The sequence below is a fragment of the Rhincodon typus genome, chromosome 15 (genome assembly GCF_021869965.1).
Source record: "Rhincodon typus isolate 14 chromosome 15, sRhiTyp1.1, whole genome shotgun sequence".
NCBI lineage: Eukaryota > Metazoa > Chordata > Chondrichthyes > Orectolobiformes > Rhincodontidae > Rhincodon > Rhincodon typus.
In genome coordinates this window covers 40486912-40506128 of record NC_063346.1, presented here as the reverse complement: position 1 = coordinate 40506128, position 19217 = coordinate 40486912, and the positions used below count along the sequence as shown (strand labels likewise).

General features: G+C 40.4%; 1 protein-coding gene across 2 annotated transcripts in view; it reads left to right on the top strand.

The window, feature by feature from the left end:
• rpgrip1l (RPGRIP1 like) overlaps positions 1-19217 on the top strand; it is a 177721-nt gene that overhangs the window by 105135 nt on the left and 53369 nt on the right. For both annotated transcript variants that reach the window (XM_048605887.1, XM_048605888.1), the window contains 3 exons: positions 4416-4517; positions 12504-12642; positions 14450-14529. In XM_048605887.1, the coding sequence (XP_048461844.1) occupies positions 4416-4517; positions 12504-12642; positions 14450-14529 (321 nt within the window). The remainder of the gene's footprint in view (positions 1-4415; positions 4518-12503; positions 12643-14449; positions 14530-19217) is intronic.

The window sequence follows — 19217 nt, the reverse complement described above, 5'->3', positions numbered from 1 at the left end:
CGTGATTGGTTCTGCAAATTTGGCCACTTCATCAGTTTGGGATGTGTGAGGATGTGCGAGCTCCGAATTGGGATGCTGGCCTGTCTTTCCCTCTCTACGTTCCTGGTGACCTGCGTATATTTCTGCATTTCTCTTTTTAATTTAGACTTCCTTCGTTTGCAGTTATTTCTGTATTTTTCTTGTATTATTTCTCATTGCTCTTTGTACTTTTTTTACTCGGTTCACTGTGTTATGTCATTTACTTCTCAGTATTTTTCTGAGATTTCCAAAACGTATTTTGGCAATTCCACACAATGGATCTGGTATTCAGCAAGGTACCATGGAAGTCTCAAGTGTCTTGAAATACTTCCAGATTCGGGGCAGTTACATCCGTGATAATGGAAAATGGTTGACAGGGACTGCAGTTAGGAAAGGGGAGGCAAAATGTTACTTTGAGGGTCCAGAGGAGCAAGCATGCTCCTTCTGACCCACAGAGAATGCTCTAAAGATTCATATTTTATTGTGCCAGCATCTCCCACCTCCCTTTTATGGGTGGGTTTCCCTAACTTTGAGAAGATTTCTCAGCAATAAATTTAAATCAGACTTGCGTTTACATCATATGAGCCTAATTTAAATATTCTAATAAATTGTTTTATCCCTCCACAGCAGGACACTGACATGCCAGAATAACTGTAGCTGTGAAAATAGTGGCAGGAACAAATATGGGCTTGACACATGTTCCTGTTTTAAAGTATTTCACTCTGTCTTCAAGGTTTCCTTGCCATTGCATGAGGTCCATATCTCATCTTGCTGCCTTCATTTCCACGAAAAAATCTGGCTTACCTTTTGCTTTTGAGTACTGAAGAAAGACTTAGACCCAAAATACGAATCTGCTTTTTTGACCTTTCAAATGATGAATGGACATGATGGGTATTTCCAACATTTTCTGTTTGTATTTCAACTTTATGATTTCTACTTGTTTCAAGCAGCAGCCTGGCAAAGTCAAACTGAACAAATCCTTACAGACATTGTCCCAGACTTCTCCATCATCATCCATACGTACATTTTGTCCCACTGGCATGACAATCCCACAGAGGTAGCAAACCAGTAATATTGATAGCGATAATTGAAAAGGAATAGCCCTGAGAGTCAACTATTATTCATTTCAGACCTCAAGAACCTCCATAGTATCACAGTAGAAATGGACAAAGAAATCTCCGTAGATTCCAATGTACCATCCTCCCTCGGTCAATATACAAGTGTTCCTATATCGCTTGGAAGAGTTTACAGAATGATTACAAAATCCCTCACCAAGCATGCCTCAGTAGCACTAGTACAGATCAAATTGACTGAGACAAAGACACAGCAGTTTCCTTGAGCCTGCAGTAGGTTGTGAGGAAACAAAGAAGAGGCAAAAACCTAACAGACCTTGTGTTTGAAAATGACAGATACATCTATCCATGGCAGTGTTAGTAGGAATGGCCACTTGAAAGTCTTTGTAAAGACTATGTCCTGTCATCACACTGAATACCCCCTCCATTGTGTAACTGGAATAGACTCAACAGACCCAGCACCTCTAAAAGTGTATCTGATGCACTGGGGGAAATCAGTAGCAACAGAATTGTATTCAATCACAATCAATCTGTAATCTCATGACCTGGCATATATTGTACTCTGCCATTACCGTCAAGGCAGGGAATAAAACCTGATCAATTGAGGTAGGCAGCAAAGCCCAACAGGAGCAGCACCAGGATTACATAAAATATGATACCAACTTGGTGAAGCTAATTGAAACATGCAGGTATGATGTCATTGCTATCACTGAGACATGGCTGAGAGAGGGGCAGAAGTGGCAGCTCAGTATTCCAGAATATCGAGTCGAGGTGAGACAAGGAATGAGGTAAAAGAGAAAAGAGTGTGTCAGTTTTGATCAGGGAATCTATTCCAGCAATCAGGTGGGATCTTAGAAGGCTCCTCAAATGAAGCCATACAGGTAGAACTTAAAAAGCAAAAAGGAGAAATTAAATTGCTAGGAGTGTACTATAGGCCAGCTAACATCCAAGAGAAAATGAAGAGCAGATATGTAGGCAAATCTCGGAGAAGTGTAAAAGTAACAATGTTGTGATAGTAGGGGATTTCAACTTCCCCCAGATGAACTGGGGTAGTCATAGTGTGAATATATATAGAATATGTTTTAGAGGGAGCGGAATTCTGAAAATGCATCCAGGAGAGCTTTTGAAGACAGAATGTAGAAGGTCCTACAAGAGAGGGAGTGGTCCTCAACGTAATTTTAGATTATGAGATGGGGAACATAATTGAATTATCAGTGCGACAGCATTTTATAGATAGTGATCATAGCTCAGCTAGATTCAAGGTTGTTATAGAAAAGGATAAGGATGTGTTTGAAAGCCAACTTCTAAACAGGGGAAATGTTGATTTTAAGAAGATCAGGTATGATTTGGCCAGGGTGGACTGGGAGCAAATATTTTTAAGTAAATCTATGTCAATGCAGTGGGATGCATTCCAGAAAGAAATAGGGAGAGTACAGTTCCAATAAAGATAAAGGGCGAAATCAACAAATCCCACAAATCCTCGACACAAAGGGATATACAGTATTGGACAGAGCAAAAAAAAAATACCAAGGGCTTGAAACAGCAGAAGCCCTAGAGGAATATAGCATGTGCAAGGAGGGGAAGCTTAAAAAGGAAATCGGGAAAGCAGAAATGGGGCACGGAAGAATAATGGCAGTAAAATAAAGGAAAATCCTAAGTTATTTCAAATAAATTATTCCCAAGTAAATTCAGGGTTAAAAATAAAAGTTAACTTGGGAAAGAGTAGGGCCCATAAAAAACCTTATCAAAAGCCTTGGTGAAGCTTAAGTAGACTATGTTGAATGCCTTGAAAAACTCAATAAAATTGGTCAGACATGCAGATTAATTGTAAGTGGTAATTTGTGCATGGAGCCAGAGAACATAGATAGGTTTCTAAATGAATACTTTGTGTCAATGTTCATTAGTGAGAGGGACGATGTGGGTTTAGAAATCAGGGAGAAGGACTGTGATATACTTAAAGAAGTTAGCATAGACAGGAGGTTCTGAATGATATGGCAGGCTTAAAAGTGGATAAATCTGCACCAGATGAAATGTATCCCAAGCTGTTGAGTGAAGCAAGGGGCATTAACAATAATTTTCAATTCCTCCCTGGCTACTGGAGACGTGCCCAAGGACTGGAAAACAGCCAATGTGGGACCATTATTCAAGAAGGGAGCAAGAGATACATCAGGAAATTACAGGTCGGTCAGTCTAACCTTGGTGGTGGGAAACAATTGGAAGCAATTCTGAGGGACAGAATTAACCTGCACATGGAAAGGCAGGGATTAATCAAGAATCATCAGCATGATTTTGTTAAAAGAAGGTCATGTCTGATCAACTTGACTGAATTTTTTGAGGAGGTGATCAGGTGATGTGGTCTACTTGAACTTCAACAAAGCTTTTGATAAGATCCCACAGAGGAGACTGATAACAAAGGTAACAGCTCATAGGATCCAAAGAAATTTGGCAAATTGGGTACAGAATTGGCTGAGTGGTAAGAAACAGCAGAGGGGCATTTTTGTGATTTGAAGCCTGTGTCCAGTGGGGTTCTGCAGAGATCAGTATTGGAGCCCTTCATGTTTGTGGTTATGTAAATGATTTAGACTTGAATGTAGGAATGTTATCAGTAAGTTCATATTGATATGAAAATTGGCAGGTGAGGAGGATAGCTTTAGATTACAGGAGGATATTGATGGGCTGGTCAGATAGGCTGATCAGTGGCAAATGGAACTCAATCTGGATTATTGTAAAGTGTTGCACTTGAGCAGGACAAATAAGGAAAGGGAATACATGATGATTGGTAGGACACTGGAAAGCACCAAGGATCAGAGGGACCCTGTTGTGCATGAGCACATTCTGCAGTCAGCCCATGGTCATTCCTAGGGTGTGAAATTGTCATGCTGAAAACGAGTATGAGATTTTAAACTTTTTTTTTCCTCAAAGGATGGTATGCCCTTGAAATAATTGATAAGGTAAGTGAGTTAAATCAAAGACATTGGGAAGTTGAAGTTTAGTTGTATGCTAGGATGCGTGAGTTGCAATGCTAGGGGATGAGGTGGATTCAAGGATTTTTCCATCCTTTACTTTTCACATTTACTACCTAAGTGCTAACTTGTCTTTTGATGTTGAAGGACTTGCTGTACACTTCCAGCACACTTTGCTTCTGTTTCAAATTTCTGTCATTTGCATTGCTTTATTTGTTAGAACTCTACTGCCTTACTTTCATACCTTGCATTTGAAGTCAACAAGATGCAGTAATTTAACATAATTGTTTAAAAATCAGTAACTAATTGCATGTCATTGTTGGTTGTGTATCTAGCTCATTTGTGTTTTATTAATTTGAAGCTAACTAAAGGAGCAAAACGTTCTGATGTTCATATGGCTGATGTTACAAGCAAGACAAATGAGGCAAAAATTATCACAACAGAGCCTGAACCAATTAATCAGGTATGTGAAAAAGAAATCTTATTCTAACTTGATCGAGTCCTATACATTTTTTTGTCTCCATATTTAGTCTGTAAACAGAGAGTTAAATCATCTGGGTAACTTCCTTTTTGTATTAAATGTGAACCAGCTCCTTTCTCATCTGACCACTGTTATCAAACTTGGCCTGACGGATGGTAATCATGGACTGTGTTCATTGTCCTGTGTAATAATTGCAAGAACAAGAGAAGACAGCACCTTGTCAGAACATTTTTTTTCATTCTTCAGGTGATAACCAGAAAAGAAGTATGCATAAAAAGCTTTACAAAACCTTACTTATAGAAACATGTATAAAGTTTATAATGAAGTTAGTCCTACATGTCCCAAAGCTCAAGTTGTCACTTCGGCCATTTGCATACATCTTCTGATTTCTCGACAAGAGGCTTTGTTTCTGTTTTTTTTTTAGTTATACAGTGGAGAATCTTCATGGATTGTTTGTACCAACAAGAGTATATCCTCAGGGAAGAAAAAGACTACAAATTGGTTCAGACCCATTTTGAAGCTTGAGATAGGATACTGCCCCAGAACACTCCAATTCGGAACCTGGACTTTGTCAGCAAAGTTCTGGTGAGCTGCAGATACCTGACGGCATCCATAGCTGTTTGACCCCGAATTAATTTGAGTGGTTGCATTCTGACAGCAAATTATGTATAGGAGATCCTGGGAAGGAAATGGATGAAAAGACCTGAATTAGGAGTTTTTTTGGATAATGTTGGCTGACAGGAGCACATAAGGAAAGCTCAGGAGCCAGCATTAATAGTGCTGCTTCTTGACTATAGGCTTTATTTCAAAGGGAATGAAGTATAAAAATAGGGAGGTTTTCCTATAATTATGCAAGGTATTAGTCAGGCTTCAGCTGGGACACTGTGAACAATTTTAGTCCCTAAAGAAAGAAAGAGGCCGTCTAGAGAAGGCTCACTAGGCTGATCCCGAGTTTGGAGGAATTATGAAGAAAGGTTGAGTAGGTTACGCTTGTACTCTTTGGAGTTCAGAAGAACAAAGAAACCTTATTGATTGCATATAAGTTTCTTACGGGGCTTGACAGGGTGGATGTGGAAAAGTAGTTTCCCCTTGTTGAAGAGTCTAGAACCATATGGTATAATCTCCCAAGTAAAGAGTCACCCATTTAAGACAGATATGAGGATATTTTTTCCTCTCACAGTGGGGAATGTGTGGGATTCTTTACTGCAGAGGGCTGTAGAGGATGGGTCATTAAGTATATTCAAGGCTGAGATCAACGGACGGATTTTTAATTAGTGTAAGAACCAAGGACTTTGGGTGGAAAAAGAATTGAAGATAATTAGATTAGCTGTGATCTCATTGAAAGTGGAGTGGACTGGATGGGCTGAATAGCCTACTTCTGCTCCTATGTCTTATGGTCTCGTAGTCTTAAATGGTGCTTTCTGTCGTCAAGCCACAGTCTCTCCTAAAGGTGAGAAGTTACTATGGTTGAAAACCCAAACAGTTTCTTAAACATTTTTTTTCCTCAAAGGGTATTATGTTCTTAAAATGTTTGACCGACTTCTGCTTCTATGTCTGATGGTCTTCTACTGTTTCCAAATGAAGATATATTAAACAGAAGAAATTTTCCTTTTCATTGCCAGCTCCTAATGTTCTTTTCAGGACTTTTGGAAAAGCTGCAACAAGAATTTGAGCAGACCCTGCTTAATTTCTAGTGACTGGGGTTCTTGCTCTGCATGGAGACCCTCATTAACATGTTCAAGGGACTAACATCTTTTTGGTTAGCTTTCTGGAATGCCTGATTATTGCCTCAGTGAAATAGAGCACTGATCACAGACCTACGTAATTCCACAGGGCTTGCATTTGACAACAGGAACACAAGGTCCAATTTCTTGCCCCAAAGGAGCTTTTTTCCATCTTGTAATTATCTTCATTTGGACCTAAGTTCATGTAAATAGTCTCAGCCAAGAAATCTTTTCTCAGTATTCAGAAACAACTGAAATCTTACAAATCAGAATACTGATCACAGCCAGTACTTCAAGCCCTAGCACTGGAGTCAACAGCATATTTATAATCCCAGTCTACTCAGTCTCTCCTCATAATCCAACCCTCTCAACTCTGGAATCAACCGAGTGAATCTCTTCTGCACCCCCTCCAATGCTAGTATATCTCTTCTCAAGTAAGGAGACCAAAACTGCACACAGTACTCCAGGTGTGGCCTCACCAGGACCCTATACAGCTGCAGCATAGCCCCCCCTGTTTTTAACTCCATCCCTTGAGCAGTGGCAGACAAAATTCCATTTGCCTTTTTAATCACCTGCTGCACCTGCAATCCCACCTTCAGCGATTCATGCACAAGGACACCCAAGTCCCTCTGCACAGCAACGTGCTGCAATTTTTTACCATTTAAAACATAGTCCATTTTGCTGTTATTCCTACCAAAATGGATGACCTCACACTTATCAACTTATTAGTAGCCAAGACCCCCAACACCTCCCTAAGATACTAGCCCAATATCTAAGTTTCTTGAAACGGAACTTAAATCAGTCAATTGCTACACCTACAACTGCAACTGCAACCTCAAAGCTACATTTCTGTGGCTGTCAAGGTGACTATTGCTCTAAACTTTGTGTGTCTGGCTTCCTTCAGGTTGCTGCTGAAAGTGTAAGTAATATCTCATAGTCTGCAGCACATTGCTGGTCAAGGAAGGTCATTGAGGTTCTCTTTACACAGAGAGACCACCATTTCATTTTCTATTACCAGAGACAAGCAGGCCCAGCATGAGAGTTTGTATCAATTGGCTACCTTATTATGCACAATGACAATGACTGTATGCACATTGGCAGTGCCTTATGTAAATTCTGTAACCTTCTTGAACCAAAAGGAATTTTATATCTTCGATTTGAAGCTGGTGTGTGAACACAAGTCCTACATTGTCCACAATGTATGACATCCTGCCAGTAGGAATGATTCCTTAGATCTGTGCCAGTTCTTTATTCCATCTGTATTTCATTCACCAGAGCAAATCAAAGGCTAGCTTTTGAACACTAGTGGTTATCTGCTCATCGTATAGATCATCATTCTGGTGCAGAACCCATGTCCATGTTCACAGCAGGCATACAGAAGAGTCATGCTGCCACAAGGAACTGTATAGAGCATATCATCTGCATCTTGAAGAAAAGATTCCGTTTCCAGGAATGTTCCAATTTCTTTACATACTCAGCTGAGCTGATATCAGGATTTATGGTAGTATGCTACATATTGCACTGCTCAATCATTGAGGTTTGAGCCTGAGGAGGAGGTGAACAAGGATGTAGTCCCTTGGGTCTAGTGTGCCATTCAGTGAGATCATGGCTGATAGTGCCATAACTCCTCATTCGTTCCTTCCTTCCTTCTACCAGTTACCCCCCTTCCCCAGCATAACCCTTGATTCTCTTGTTGATCAAAAATCTGTTGAACTCAGTATTTGAATATATTCAATGACCCAACCTTCCCTGCTTTTTGTAGAAGAGAATTCCTAAGACTAAAGCCCTTCTAAGAAAAAGAAATCCTTTGCATTCTGTCTTCAATGGAAGACTCTTTATTTTTAAATTGTGGCTCCTAGTTCAAGATTCCCCTGAGGGGAGGGATTCTCTCAGCATGTACCTGACAAGGCCACTCAGATCTTAAATGCTTCAGTAGGAGCATCTGTCATTTACCTCAACTCCAAATAGCAGTGACCCAACCTGCTCAACCTTTTGTTATATGTGTTACGACTCATAAAGTGATAGAGTCATACAGCATGAAAACAGACCCTTCGGTCCAACCAGTCTATGCTGACCATAATATCAAACTAAATTAGTCCCACCTGCCTGCACCTGGCCCGTATCCCTTCAAACGTTTCTTATTCACGTACTTATTCAAATGTCTATTAAACATTATAACTGTACCCACATCCACCACTTCTTCTGGAAGTTCATTCTACACAGGAACCGCTCTGGATATAAAAAAAAAGGTCATCCCTCAAAATCCTTATCTACAGTGAAAAAAGTCCCAGCCTATCCAGCCTCCCCTTTTCACTCAAACCTTCCATTCCTGGCAACATCCTGGTAAATCTTCTGAACCTTCTCCAGCTTATTAATATCCTTCCTATAACAGGGTGACCTCACCAATGTCTTATACAATCTCAATATAACATCCCAACTCCTTTACACAAAGGTCTGAGCAATGAAGGCAAGCATGCTTATACCCCTTCTTAACCACCCTATCTATATGTGATGCACACTTCAAATAATTATGAACCTGAACACCAAGGTTTCTCTGTTCTACTGCCCAAGGTCCTACTTTTAATTGTATAAGTCCTGTCCTTGTTTGTTTTACCAAAATGCAATACCTCACATTTATCCAAATTAAACTCCATCTGCCACTCTTCAGCTCAATTGATCAAGATTTCTTTGCAATCTTAGATAACCTTCTTCACTGTCCACTATACCACTCATTGTGTGCTGTAAATTGGCTCCTGCTATTCCTAGAGTCATACCAAATGTGAAAATATTTTTTTTTAAAGTATGCACAGTACCCCAATTTAGACTTTCAGACTAAGATTGATAGGAAGCAGGGACCAGGTTTCTATGCTAACCAAGAATTAGTAATTAGACAATAGCCATAGGTAATCAGACATAAACTATTGATCTATAACACCACTAACTAAAGCCTTAATCATAAACCTCCCCTTGCATACATAGACACAGACAAAAATTTGGGAAATAAATTACTTGTAAATGTAGAGAAACTGGAAATTCAGTTCAGTGGTCTTTGCTTCACTGTTCCAGTGTTGAGATAATCCTTCTTTGGCTAGCCAGACCCCTTGTTTTTCAGATGTCATTCTCTGAACATTCAGCGGCACAGGTAGAAGAAGGTCAGTGATTATCTGTGTGCTATAAGATTAAGTACCAACATCATCTTTCCAGTACCGCACACTCACAAGGCCACTACTAACTTTAATTTTGCCATTATATTCTCATTTCACCATGGCCCACAGATTACAGTCTCTCACTATTGCATGTACTATGTTCATGCAATGATTCTCATCCTCCAAAATTATGATGCCTTTCTACCTTTTGTGCTACTCACCTAAAGGGCACAGCTCACCCTCTCTCCAGTTCTTATATCACCATTAACCACACTTCCATCCACTTACATCTCACTCAACCCTCCTTTTATCTTATTGCAGGAAAACGTGGCCCACAGTGGGGTCAAGCAGATCAAGATGAGTAAGGAGCAGATGGACATCTGGTTTCTAACTCCTTTTGAGGAGAAAATACTCAGTTTGGTCAGAGAAGAGCAGAACTACTCGTGTGAACAGGGAGACCTTAATGGTCAACCAAACTAGGAAATCTTGTTGTGCTGTGCTGGCTGTTCTCCCATTAATACCAGTGCTACCTCATTCTTAATCTGCGTAATCTCTTATTCACCTTAATCAATGAATTATCTCAATGGTACTTTGCAGGCACTAGCAGCACCCAACAATTTATGCCAGGAAGACCTTCATTTCTACCCTTTTGGTGAGGAAGCCACTCAACCTAAGAGGATGCACTGGCAAGATTTTTACCTTTACCCTCCATAAGTGCAGAGACATTCACCATGCTGGTACACGATCAAGATTAGACTTAGGAATGCAATCTGATGGGTATATCCATGCTATATCTTCACAGCTGGCTGAGAAAGAAATGCCCAAGTCTCTGGCACTCATAGAACTACTGGAGACCAGACAACAGCTCAGCCCCAAGCACAAAGCAATCCTGTAATCTCAGCCAATAATGACGTTGTCAAATACACAGATGCAGTCAGTAAACTGGATCAAAGCTATGAGGAATTCAACAATATTTTCATACTGTTCTAGCTCCAGCACGCAGGCATTTATCTTTCTCCATGGAGAGACTGGCAACTGCCAGGGAAACCAAGGTTCAGCACACTGTGTTTGCTGTATATACACATGGGCCCGCACTCCATTGCTCTAGCCATAGGTTCTCAGCATCAATGGTAAGAGAGGGGAAAAGGACCTTGTCCTGACTGCAGTTGCTGCAGGATGGTGTGAGGTGACACCCATAGGGAGGAGCAGCCAAGCAAATGTCCTCAGAGGTTTCTTTTCAGGACACTCCAGAGGTATCTAACATCTACATTTCCCAACAGCCTGTACTGCCAAAACCCATAGAAGTCTAAGCCAAAGATAGTAAGCCTAATTCTTGGCAAGACATTCTCAGCACATCTATGCCTCCAAGGACAATTGCCCAACTTTTCGAGGCCAACAGAGCCAAATATAGAGGAACTTTTCCTCATCCCAGCTGCAGACATCAGCACTGTCCTCAGACACTTTGAGAGGGGGAGGAAACAAAAGTATACTGAGGGCACGGGGTGACTTGGTTGAAACAATTGTAAATGATTTTGCACTTTTGTAAATACATTCTCACGTGAACTCTTAAATTGTCTACTCTTGTGTCATTTTTGCTATTGAACCTGGTGAATTCACACACATTTGAGAGATGAGCAGCCTCTTCAGACATCCCAATAGTGAAAGAAGGTGTAATGGTTATATATTGCTTATCTTAAATAGCAGCCGACTCAGGCATCAGGGACCTTTGACATTGAAGACTGCAGTCAACGCATTGCACTTGTAGACAAAACTGAGGCTAAATACCATATGCAGAGATTGTGCTTGGACCTGGCCGGACACCGCACTTATAACCAGCTTGTGAATGAGAGTGTGGAGTCACTGATGGAAGGTTCGTTCTGTGCATGAGCTTTTCAAAGAAGATGTACAATGGAAACTCTCTCTCATGGCATAATAGTCCAGCAACAAGAGCTGCACAAACCAGCACCCCACCTCCCCTCGCCCGCCCGCCTAACTATTAAGTATATCCCCAGGATTGGCTTTGCAAGATAGCACCAAAGGACTACAGTCAAGTCTCTGGATTAATTTCTCCACAAAAGCTAGACTAGCCTACCTGTGATTCTCGACTGGTTGCATTTGATTTGCAGACCAGACTATGGCCCAATTCCTGCACTGCAACAACACAGATCTCCAGACACTGAAGGGACAAGCGTCTCACTGACCATGGCCAAACCCCTGGATTGAAATTTGACTGCTGACTTATTGTGATGGTGCCCCCTGACTAACTGTAGTTCCCTCTTGCCCCCTCTAAGGACGGTTCACCTTTGACTTTCAGACAAGGCCATTTGCTTGAAGCACATGTAGTGTATTTACTGCCTGAGCTACTGGCATATGCTGCAGGTGTATTGTTGACATTGCACAGTGCCATGACAAGCTGCCTGCCTCTCCCTCTGCGCTAAAAAGCATTGCCAACTGCAGAGGTTGGCAGCTGCCACATAAGAGAAAAGTGAATTACCTCATAAGGGCACAAGCTAAGAGACCCAAGATAAATCCTGTGTAGATGCATGAGATGCTTGTGCGACCCTTGCGTGCAAAGCAACTTGGTAGAAGCATTCAAGTCATAGATGTTGCTGAGGTCTGAAGTGTTGAAGAGCCAAAATGTTGCCTGAGTTGGTCCAAGAATAGGTACAATAATGTGGTGAGATTGCTGGTTTGCCATTGCAAGAAAGAAAAGGAGAACTGGAAGTGGCATAGAAATATCACAAGTTACACTAAAAATGAGGTGCAAATGTTCGGAAATACGGTATTGCTACTCAATATCTGAGATTCTATAAAAGTAAGAGCTTAAAGGCAAAATCAAAAGACTTTTTCTGCATGTTGAGATTCTGAGTCTTTTTTCATTCTCACCATATTTTCCCAACTTTCTAACCATTACCCCCGCCACACTGATGAGTGGAAAATTCCACCCTATCTATTGTATCAACTGAATAATTACCTCGTTCTATGTTGCATTTCAAATTGGAATACAATTTTATTTTCCATTTTCTAAATGCTATACAAATTCGGTGGTGATACATTCCTATTATTCTTTAAAAAAAGTATTAAATAATGTTTTAAAGACACAGGTTGTCACAGGTGCAGAGTTGGAAAATGTACAGGCATCGGAATATGATGAGGAGAGCTCAGATTTTTCTGCAGACGTGACTTCCACTATTTCTGGAATAACTGAAAAACTAGATGACACAGAGCCTGGCCAAGGTTGGTATCTTTTAATTTATTATTCTGATGTAAAGATAAGATTTCAGAAAGTTGTCTCGTATGTGCACCAAATCAGAATTACAGAAATGTTATGGTGCAGAAGGATGCCATTAAGCTCATTGTGCCTGTACCAGCTCATTAAATGAAGATCATTACCTAGTGCCAATCTCTTGCTTTATCCCCCCATACCCTTGTACATTTATTTTTTTCCAATTAATCATCCAATGTCCTCTTGAATGCCTCGATTGAACCTTCCTCCACTACAAATTACCAGCAATGTATTGCGTACCCCAATTACTCATTGAATGAAAATGTTTTTACTCAATTCATCCTTGCTTCTTTTGCAGATCACTTTAAATTGGTGTCCTCTTGTTTTTTGTGCATTTTGCAAGTAGGAACAGTTTCTCCTATCTACTCTATCCAGCCCACTCATAATTTGAAAAGCCTCTATCAGATCTCCTCTTAGCCTTCTTCTCTCCACAGAGAACAGTCCCAACTTCTTCAATCTAACTTCATAACTGAAGTTTTTCATTCTGGAACCATTCTTGTAAACTGCTTCAGCAATGCATTCACATGCTTTCTACGATTTAATGTGCAGAATAGTATACAGTACTCCCGCTGAGGTCGAACAAATGTCTTACATAGGTTCAACATCACATGTTTTCTCTTGTACTCATTGCCCCTATTTATAAAACCAAGCATGCTGAATGCTTTACCTACTGCTCTCTCTACCTCTCCTGCCACTTTCACTGACTTGTGCACATATACACCCAGGTCCGTCTGCTTCTGCACTCCCTTAGAAATGAAATCATTTTTCATATTGTCTTTCAATGTTCTTCCTACCAAAATGATTTCTCTACATCGAAACACATCTGCCACCTCTCTGCACACTCTATTAACTTGCATATATCTTTCTGGAGCTCTACACTGTCCTCCTCACAGTTGACAATTGAACCAAGTTTTGTATCATCTGAAAACTTTGAAACTTTCCTCTGCACACCAAGATCTAGATAATTAAAATCAGGAAAGGCAAGGCTCCTAATACTGACGCCTGGGAAACTCTACTGCAAACTTTCCTCCAACCTGAAAAATATCAACTGAACATTACTGTCCATTTCCGGTCACTGAGCCAATTTTGTATCCACATTGCTCTCGACTCTTTTATCCATGATCTATAACTTTCCTCGTAAGTATGGCAGCATATCATCTAAAAGTCCAGGTACACCACATCGACAGCACTACCTGTAACAAGCTTTTCATCATGTCTTCAAAAAATTCCAGCAAGTTAGTTAAACATGATTTTTTCTTTAGAAATGACTCTTAATCAACTCAGCTTATTCCATGTAACTATTAATTCTATACCAAATAATTGGTTCTGGAAGCTCCACCACCAAGTAAACTGACCAGTCTGTAGTCAATGGGCTTGTTCTTTCAAACTTTCTGGAAGAAGGCCATAATATTTGCCATTCTCCAGACTTCTGACACCTCCCTTAATTGTAGGGAGGACTGAAAGATTGTGGCCAGTGCCCGTGAAATTTCCACTCTTATTCCTTCATTATCCTTGGATCCATCTCATCCAGTCCTGGTGTCTTGTCAACTTTAAATATCAACAGTATGTGAATAAACAAGGACAGTAAAGATTTTTTTGCCCAAAGAAACTTTGATGTAAGATAAATAATGATAGCATACTTACCTAGGTACAGCAAGGCCTTTTTATCACAATATTGTGTAACCATCTATTCCAACTATAAATCTGTAAAAGATCATTAGTATATTGTTTTCAGCATTGAATTTATTTCTGTCCCAGTTGATGATGATGCCGAGGAATCAATAACTGACAGTGATGATTGTATTGTCCCAGGCCGGCTGTCAACACACATAAAGCAGGTTAGTCTATTCCTTTAAATATTTGAAATTTGATTCTATGATCTGTACAATACAGTTTTAATGCAAGGCAACATAATGTTTAGGACAGAGAGAATACTAATCATTTGACACCAGGTTACTAACCTTTATAGCTGATCAAGGGATACAATTAGAGAAGAAAAGGGAAAAAATGTGGAATGACAGAAAATGACAGATGGTAAGGAAAAAAAATGAGACGACAAGATGCAAGGCAAACAAAATCAGCAAAGTTGATTCAGTTCAAAGGCACAAGGGAAATTGTTTCATATTTGAAATGGCTGTGTATCCATTGTTACCATACTCCTTTATTTCAACATTTAGTGTCTGCTTTCAAAGTGGAAGGGGACTTCTACCCAGTCTTGCAATTATGCAATCTCAAAACATTTTATACACCTAACTTTGCAATGACATTTCTGGGCTTAATAAAACTGTTTTAAATCAAGAAGTTGAATAAATAGTAATGGAGAAACTGATACCTGTCATTTACCAATCACTGTTTTCAACAACACAAAATGTGATTATTTTTAGTTCACACTGTGTTGTTGCTTGTATGAATGCAGTTTAATGCTTTTAGATGTGCAGACTTATTTTGGAAGATTAACTAAGTTAGTGGTCATGTTTTTCAAAGAAAATTATAATTTCAAATTTAAGAGATTTTCGTTTTCTAAAGTGAGCAAATTCCTACTAAATTTTCATACACTGAAAGTTGAGTTAATAATGTATATAAGCTTCTCTCTACTACCTTACATTTAAAAGTTAATGAAGGTCTATACTAGCTGAAAGCTGAAAGGGATATTTTACTTCAGGAAGTGCTGCATTTCGTAGCTGAATTGGAGAAGTATCATTGAAAAGGTTTTGCAAAAGATGAATTCTAATGCTGCCTGTATACGTAAATTTGAGAGCTATCAGTTACAGAGGATATTTCTACCTCAGCTTGTTGTCTTTATTGAAAACATCTGATTGATTCATTTATCAAGGCTAAGTGCAGAAGATCATTTGAACCATTCTTTTTCGATGTTGTATCCTCCTGCATGTTCTGCATTTCTAGCATTGAGTCATATAACCGCTACATTAGTCAGTAACCATTCTTGATTGGCTTTCAATCCCCATCCAGTCCTTAAATACAGTAAGTCTGACGTCTCATTATGTGACCAGCTTCACTAAGCAATTGCCCATGGGTGATTGGCTGTCAGTCTACTTCTCTGTCTCCAGAGGGGTGTAAAAATGTCACCACCAATTTCAAATAGTGGCACAGATGCCTTTTTAACTAGAAGAAGCCATTACATGTTCAGTGCCCTAAAGAATCAAAATTTATGACATTTTAAAGTGACGAATGACTAACTTCTTAGCAAAGTATGCACATTACATATTATTTTGAAAAGGAATCAGAAATATGCTTGCAATTTTTTAAAGTCTTAATCCATCCATACTAAGATAGAAAATTACATATCTGTAATTTTTATTTTACGAATGGTAAGTAACACTTATTTAATTTGAATTTTAAATTCACTTGGTAAATTTTATGTGTGTAGAGCTGAAGTGGATTCTACAGATGTAATATAGTAAGAAAAGCTAACTACCTTTTAACAGACTCATTTGTGAGCTTGAGGGTGGGAGACTGCAAGTCAAAATACTGCCAGATAGTAGGTGTAATTATAGGATTAGAAACCATGTTCTCCTGTTGACTGGAAGATAATGAAAAATATAAATTTCCAGAATGCTTAAGGTGGCGAACCCAGCAGATGTAATTACACAATAACTCAGCAGATCTGCAATTAATTCGAAATTCGCAATACATTACTGAATTGTGTTTAAAATGCATGCATGTTTTCATGTTAAGTATTGTAATTAAAGTGGCTTAGGAATTGCAATATTATACCAATAATATATCACACTTCAAAGCAATTCTTTTTTAGATGTTTTGATCAAAAAATAAATCCAACAGGTCTTCTAGACCATGCTTTACTGTAGGCCTGTCTCTTTTTGCTGCCTGTGATGTATAATTAAACACAGATTATTTCATTTCATTTACAACATTTATGAGCTGCACTTTGTCAGAATGAAATGCTTGTCCCCTCCTTTCCTCACCAAAGTGGCGTAATTAGTGTTAGCATCTTCCTTAACTGTCTACATAAAGTTTAGTGCTTGTATTAAATCAAGTCATTAACATAATGTGCTGTACAATTTGCCCCTATCTCTTTTCGTTTCCACTACATCAAAGCTCTTTGGAGCAGCAGTGTAATTGGGCCGTGCCAGCTTGTCAAGTTCAGTCAAGCTGATGGCTGCTTCTCCTCTGAAAAGCTTCCAGGCATAATAATTAGTGGAGAAGAAAGTCAAGAAAATGTAAAAATTTGTTCTGTTATCTATGAATATTTAATGTATTTGAATAATTAGGAGTTAAGATTATCAATTCGATGTATAATACATTGATTAAAAGCTGTTTGCAGGGCCCAGAATTAGATATAAAAACAGACATTTGAATTCTGTTGGCAATACTTAAAAGCATCTACACTTATGCCTGATCACCACATTTTCAAATTGAAGTAATGAACAATATATTAATGATTTTGTAATGATATAGTGAGCAAAATACATTTATCGGGAACCAGTCCCCCTCCACTGACACCCTCATCCGCTTAGCCGAACACGTACTCACCCTCAACAACTTCTCTTTCAATTCCTCCCACTTCCTACAGACAAAGGGGGTGGCCATGGGTCCCCATATGGGCCCAAGCTATGCCTGCCTCTTTGTAGGATACGTGGAACAATCCCTTTTCCAAAGCTACACGGACCCTATCCCCCACCTCTTCCTCCGTTACATTGATGACTGTATCGGCGCCGCCTCGTGCTCCCACGAGGAGCTCGAACAGTTCATCCACTTCACTAACACCTTCCACCCCAACCTTAAGTTCACCTGGACCATCTCTGATACCTCTCTCTCCTTCCTGGACCTCTCTGTCTCCGTCTCTGGCATCCACCTGGAAATCGATATCCATTTCAAACCTACCGACTCCCACAACTACCTAGAATACACCTCCTCTCACCCACCTTCCTGCAAAAAGGCTATCCCCTATTCCCAATTCCTTCGCCTCCGCCGCATTTGCTCCCGAGATGAGGCATTCCACTCCCGGACATCCCAGATGTCCTCGTTTTTCAAGGACCGCAACTTCCCCTCCACAGTGGTCGAAAATGCCCTCGACCGTGTCTCCCGCATTTCCCACAACTCATCCCTCACACCCCCTACCCGCAATAACAACCGAAACAGAATCCCCCTCGTCCTCACGTACCACCCCACCAACCTCCGAATCCAACGCATCATCCTCCGACATTTCTGCCATCTGCAATCTGACCCCACCGCCAAAGACATTTTTCCCTCCCCACCCTTATCTGCTTTCCGGAGGGACCACTCTCTCCGTGACTCCCTTGTCCGCTCCACACTCCCCTCCAGCCCCACCACCCCCGGCACTTTTCCCTGCAACCGAAGCAAGTGCTACACCTGCCCCTACACCTCTCCCCTCACCCCCATCCCAGGCCCTAAGAAGACCATCCACATCAAACAGATGTTCACCTGCACATCTGCTAATGTGGTATACTGTATCTGCTGTTCCTGTTGTGGCCTCCTCTACATCGGGGGAAACCAGGCGGAGGCTTGGGGACCGCTTTGCGGAACACCTACGCTCAGTTTGCAACAAACAACTACACCTCCCAGTCGCGAACCATTTCAACTCCCCCTCCCACTCCTTGGACGACATGTCCATCCTAGGCCTCCTGCATTGCCACAATGACGCCACCCAAAAGCTGCAGGAACAGCATCTCATATTTCGCTTGGGAACCCTGCAGCCCAAAGGTATCAATGTGGACTTCACAGGCTTCAAAATCTCCCCTCCCCCAACCACATCCCAAAACCAGCCCAGCCAGTCCCCACCTCCCTAACCATTCCTCCCACCTCAAGCCCCACCCCCATCTCCTACCCACTAACCTCATCCCACTTCCTTGACCTGTCCATCCTCCCTAGACCAACCTATCCCCTCCCTAACTCCCCACCTACACTCACCTTCACTGGCTCCAACCCCGCCTCTTTGACCTGTCTGTCTCCTCTCCACCTATCTTCTCCTTTATCCATCTTTTATCCGCCTCCCCCTCTCTCCCTATTTATTTCAGAATCCCCTTCCTCTCCCCCATTTCTGAAGAAGGGTCTCGACCCAAAATGTCAGCTTTCCTGCTCCTCTGATGCTGCTTGGCCTAATGTGTTCATCCAGCTCTACACTGTGTTATCTCACATTTATCGGGAACACTGTTTGATTCCAATAATCATAAAATATCAATGTCTTTGTGAAGGCTAACAAATTTCTTCCTAATTCAACATTGTGTTAAACAATGTTGCTATTATCTAATCATAATATCTAAAATGATAAACCTATATAGCTTTCAATTGTGAAGTGTTGCCAGTTTTACCGCGGGTAAAAAAGCAACCTTTATTTCTTGCAAAATTAATTTTATTTTGTTGAACATTCAGTGAGTAAAAAAATGCAACACATTCCTGTATTGTAAACTTATTATCCCTTCCTTATACGGCAATCCTGAATTTTAATGTTGGACAATGACTGAGGTAACATTTTCAAACATGTAAGTCTTAACAAAACTTGCAATCAAATGAGCATTTTTATCTA